Raw genomic sequence first — 4147 nt, 5'->3', positions numbered from 1 at the left:
TACACCAGGGAATCTTTGTTTGTTTTAGTGAGCACTCACCTGATAGGGTATTTCTCCCCGGGGTCCCGCCCCAGGTGGAAGATGAGTGGCTGCATGGTGTGTTCCTGTTGGGTGTGGGTGGTCACGCCTGCCACCTCTTGGCCTGGACAGAAGTTAATGCCCTGTTAGAGTGGACACACATACATACACAATATATCTTTAGCTTCTAAACGCCCACTTCATAGAGGACAATGGAGACTGTGGTGGTAACAGATAACCTACTTCAACTGACCCTGAGAAAGTGCCCTTGAAAAGAAAATACAATTAAAAAGACAAAATGGATGGCAAGATGCATTGTGCTGTCAATGATGTCCACCTACAGACCGACCCAATCACTGCACACCTGACCCTGATGCCGTCTCTCTGTTTGAAGATATGGAGGAATTTGTGCAAGGGAGTTGAGTGTAGATGTGTACAGTACATGGTGTATAGTGTGTGTGACTATATCTGTTTAGTATATAGTATCATGTCTTCCTCATCCTCAAACCTGTCAACGTGTTCTCTCTGCCCTGGGGCTACGGTATGCCTGTGACTGTTACCTACAGTTGAAGTCGGATGTTTACATACACCTTAGCCAAATACATTTAAACTCAGTTTTTCACAATTCCTGACATTTAATCATAGTAAAAATTCAGTTAGGATCACCACCTTATTTTAAGAATGTGCAATGTCAGAATAATAGCAGAGAGAATTATTTATTTCAGCTTTAATTTTTTTCATCACATTCCCAGTGGGTCAGAAGTTTACATACACTCAATTAATATTTGGTAGCATTGCCTTTAAATGTTTAACTTGGGTCAAACATTTAGGGTAGACTTGCACAAGCTTTCCACAATAAGTGGGGTGAATTTTGGCCCATTCCTCCTGGCAGAGCTGGTGTAACTGAGTCAGGTTTGTAGGCATCCTTGCACACACACGCTTTTTCAGTTCTGCCCACAAATTTTCAATAGGATTGAGGTCAGGGCTTTGTGATGGCCACTCCAATACCTTGACTTTGTTGTCCTTAAGCCATTTTTCCACAACTTTGGAAGTATGCTTGGGGTCATTGTTCATTTGGAAGACCCATTTGCAACCAAGCTTTAACTTCCTGATGTCTTGAGATGTTGCTTCAATATATCCACATAATTTTCCCTCCTCATGATGCCATCTATTTTGTGAAGTGCACCAGTCCCTCCTGCAGCAAAGCACCCCCACAACATGATGCTGCCACCCCCGTGCTTCACGGTTGGGATGGTGTTCTTCGGCTTGCAAGCGCCCCCCTTTTTCCTCCAAACATAACAATGGTCATTAGGGCCAAACAGTTCTATTTTTGTTTAATCAGACCAGAGGAAATTTCTCAAAAAAGTACAATCTTTGTCCCCATGTGCAGTTGCAAACCGTAGTCTAGCTTTTTTAATGGCGGTTTTGGAGCAGTGGCTTCTTCCTTGCTGAGCGGCCTTTCAGGTTATGTCGATATAGGACTCGTTTTACTGTGGATATACAGTTGAAGTCGGAAGTTTACATACACTTAGGTTGGAGTCATTAAAACTCGTTTTTCAACCACTCCACACATTTCTTGTGTGTCAGTTAGGACATCTACTTTGTGCATCACACAAGTCATTTTTCCAACAATTGTTTACAGACAGATTATTTCACTTATCATTTACTGCATCACAATTCCAGTGGGTCCAGCATCTTCACAAGGTCCTTTGCTGTTGTTCTGGGATTGATTTGCACTTTTCGCACCAAAGTGCGTTCATCACTAGGAGACAGAACGCGTCTCCTTCCTGAGCAGTATGACGGCTGTGTTTATACTTGCGTTCTATTGTTTGTACAGATGAACGTGGTACCTTCAGGAGTTTGGATATTGCTCCCAAGGATGAACCAGAATTGTGGACTTCTACAATTTTTTTTCCTGAGGTCTTGGCTGATTTCTTTTGATTTTCCCATAATGTCAAGCAAAGAGGCACAGAGTTTGAAGGTAGGCCTTGAAATACATCCACAGGTACACCTCCAATTGACTCAAATTATGTCAATTAGCCTATCAAAAGCTTCTAAAGCCATGACGTCATTTTCTGGAATTTTCCAAGCTGTTTAAAGGCACAGTCAACTTAGTGTATGTAAACTTCTGACCCACTGGAATTGTGATACAGCGAATTATAATTGAAATTATATGTCTGTAAACAAATATTGGGAAAATGACTTGTGTCATGCACAAGATTGCGGTTGCTTGTAATGTCTTGTTAAATTGGTGTTGGACCCCAGGAAGATTAGCTAGCGTTATGGCGTTAGCTAATGGGGATCCTAATGAATAAAAAATACAAAGTAGATGTCCTAACCGACTTGCCAAAACTATAGTTTGTTAACAAGAAAATTGTGGAGTGGTTGAAAAACGAGATTGAATGACTCCAACCTAAGTGTATGTAAACTTCCGACTTCAACTGTATGTGGCTACTCTATCTGCCAGTCAGAATGTGGGGCCATGCAGGCTTGCTCCCCTATACCCCCCCCCCCTCCTCTGGGGTAGCAGCCTGGCTCTGACAGAGGCTGATTGAGTCACAGCCCCCTCCAGACCCCCTGGGGAGACCTCTCAGGTGCCCTTGTGAGCAACACGACTAATATTGAGAGAGCACTCATCTGTAAGGCACTCTACCGACTCCCCTCTGGGACCATAAGCAGCCTCGCTCAAAGGAGCACAGGCACGAGCGCACACACACACACACCTCACTTCAGTACACTGCATAGCGCACTATGATCCAGACTTGCCCACATAGTGTCCTGAAGCAGTCTCTGTGCATTGATCTTAGAAATGTAAAAGAGCCTAAATCCCCTTGGACTGTGAGAAAGCCCTTTTAATCTGTATCCAAGAAGAAGAAAACACAGCAGAACTCCATATCTCCCATGGTATTAAGAAGATAGCAGATCGTACAGCAATGTTCTTTTAAAGATGGAGTAAAGTAGCCAACATTATAAGATGAGGGGAGGAATCAAGGGACATAAAATGGAATGCAAAAGTAGAATTTTGGTTTCATATTTTCCTCAAAGAAAAATATTATATAAAGAGCCATATTAAATGTATGCTACCCAACAAAGACAAGGCCGAGCAAATAACATCAGATACAGACCGTTCCCATTCCCAACACCTCACACCATTACCACACCATCCAACAAGAGCGTTTGATGAAATCCACTTAACCCTGTGAAATGTCTAATTTTGCACATCACCAAATCTCTTGGTTTTCACGAGAAAAATCACAGTAGAGCTCATGGCTATTAAGCCATAATTGAATTTCAAGTTCAGAAAGACACACCATCCTTGTTTTATRTTTTACTTCACATAAATAGTAAATGCACAACATTACTTACAACTGGTGAGAAAATAGTAAGCTTGAATGATGGATCAACGTTTCAGCACAATATTCAGACGCATTTAAAACCGCTTGAAATAAAGAGTGTTTTTTCTGTGTGATGGATGCTCGGGTGAGATGTGAGGGTCAAGCGTCATTGTAAAGCTCTGAATGCATGCTGCCCATTCTGGTGAAGAACCGACACATTAACTCTCAGAGTCACAGCTTTSGAGACCCAGAGCCTCCCCTTCAAACCATCTTTTGCTCGCAGACACACACATTCACGGACACACATACCAAATCGATAGGCAACACACAGGCAATCAGACGCCATTATTTGTGAAGTTCCACTCCAGTTCACATGAGCTGATAAAGGAGGCTGCTATTGATTCAGAAGATTAAAGACTGACTACCAAAACTGTGGTGTTTTTAGTAGGCAGCACTGTGGATGGCTTGTTGAGGGTGTGGGATTGAGAGAGAGAGACAATGACGAGATAATCTACAGTCAGGAGGCGAGAGAGCGAAATACACACTACAGTCACTAAGAGGGACTCACCTGGTTAAACTCCTCCCACGAGTTGCTCCGTCCAAGTAGTGGCCTTATTACCCAACCTGACTGCCATCATCTGCATTGCCGCGGTAATAGAAGATGGGCCTGTTGGGTGTGAAATGGGATTGGTGACTGCTGGATTCCTGTGATAAGCAGCAGCCCCTCCTCTCAGGCTCCAGAACCCCCCTCCCCGCGCTGCACTGGCCTGCCTCCCTCGCAGGCTCGCGCCCCA

At 43.5% G+C, this 4147-nt stretch overlaps 1 protein-coding gene across 1 annotated transcript in view; it reads right to left on the bottom strand.

Moving 5' to 3' along the window:
* LOC111969099 (N-acetylgalactosamine-6-sulfatase) overlaps window positions 1–4147 on the bottom strand; it is a 22537-nt gene that overhangs the window by 5416 nt on the left and 12974 nt on the right. Inside the window, 4 exon segments of the mRNA XM_024137512.2 lie at window positions 40–161; window positions 3922–3949; window positions 3951–3994; window positions 3996–4020. Of these exon segments, the coding sequence (XP_023993280.1) occupies window positions 40–161; window positions 3922–3949; window positions 3951–3994; window positions 3996–4020 (219 nt within the window).

The sequence above is a fragment of the Salvelinus sp. IW2-2015 genome, unplaced genomic scaffold (assembly GCF_002910315.2).
Source record: "Salvelinus sp. IW2-2015 unplaced genomic scaffold, ASM291031v2 Un_scaffold1218, whole genome shotgun sequence".
Classification (NCBI taxonomy): domain Eukaryota; kingdom Metazoa; phylum Chordata; class Actinopteri; order Salmoniformes; family Salmonidae; genus Salvelinus; species Salvelinus sp. IW2-2015.
Note: the sequence above shows the minus strand (reverse complement) of the source record. Positions and strands in the feature narration are given on the sequence as shown.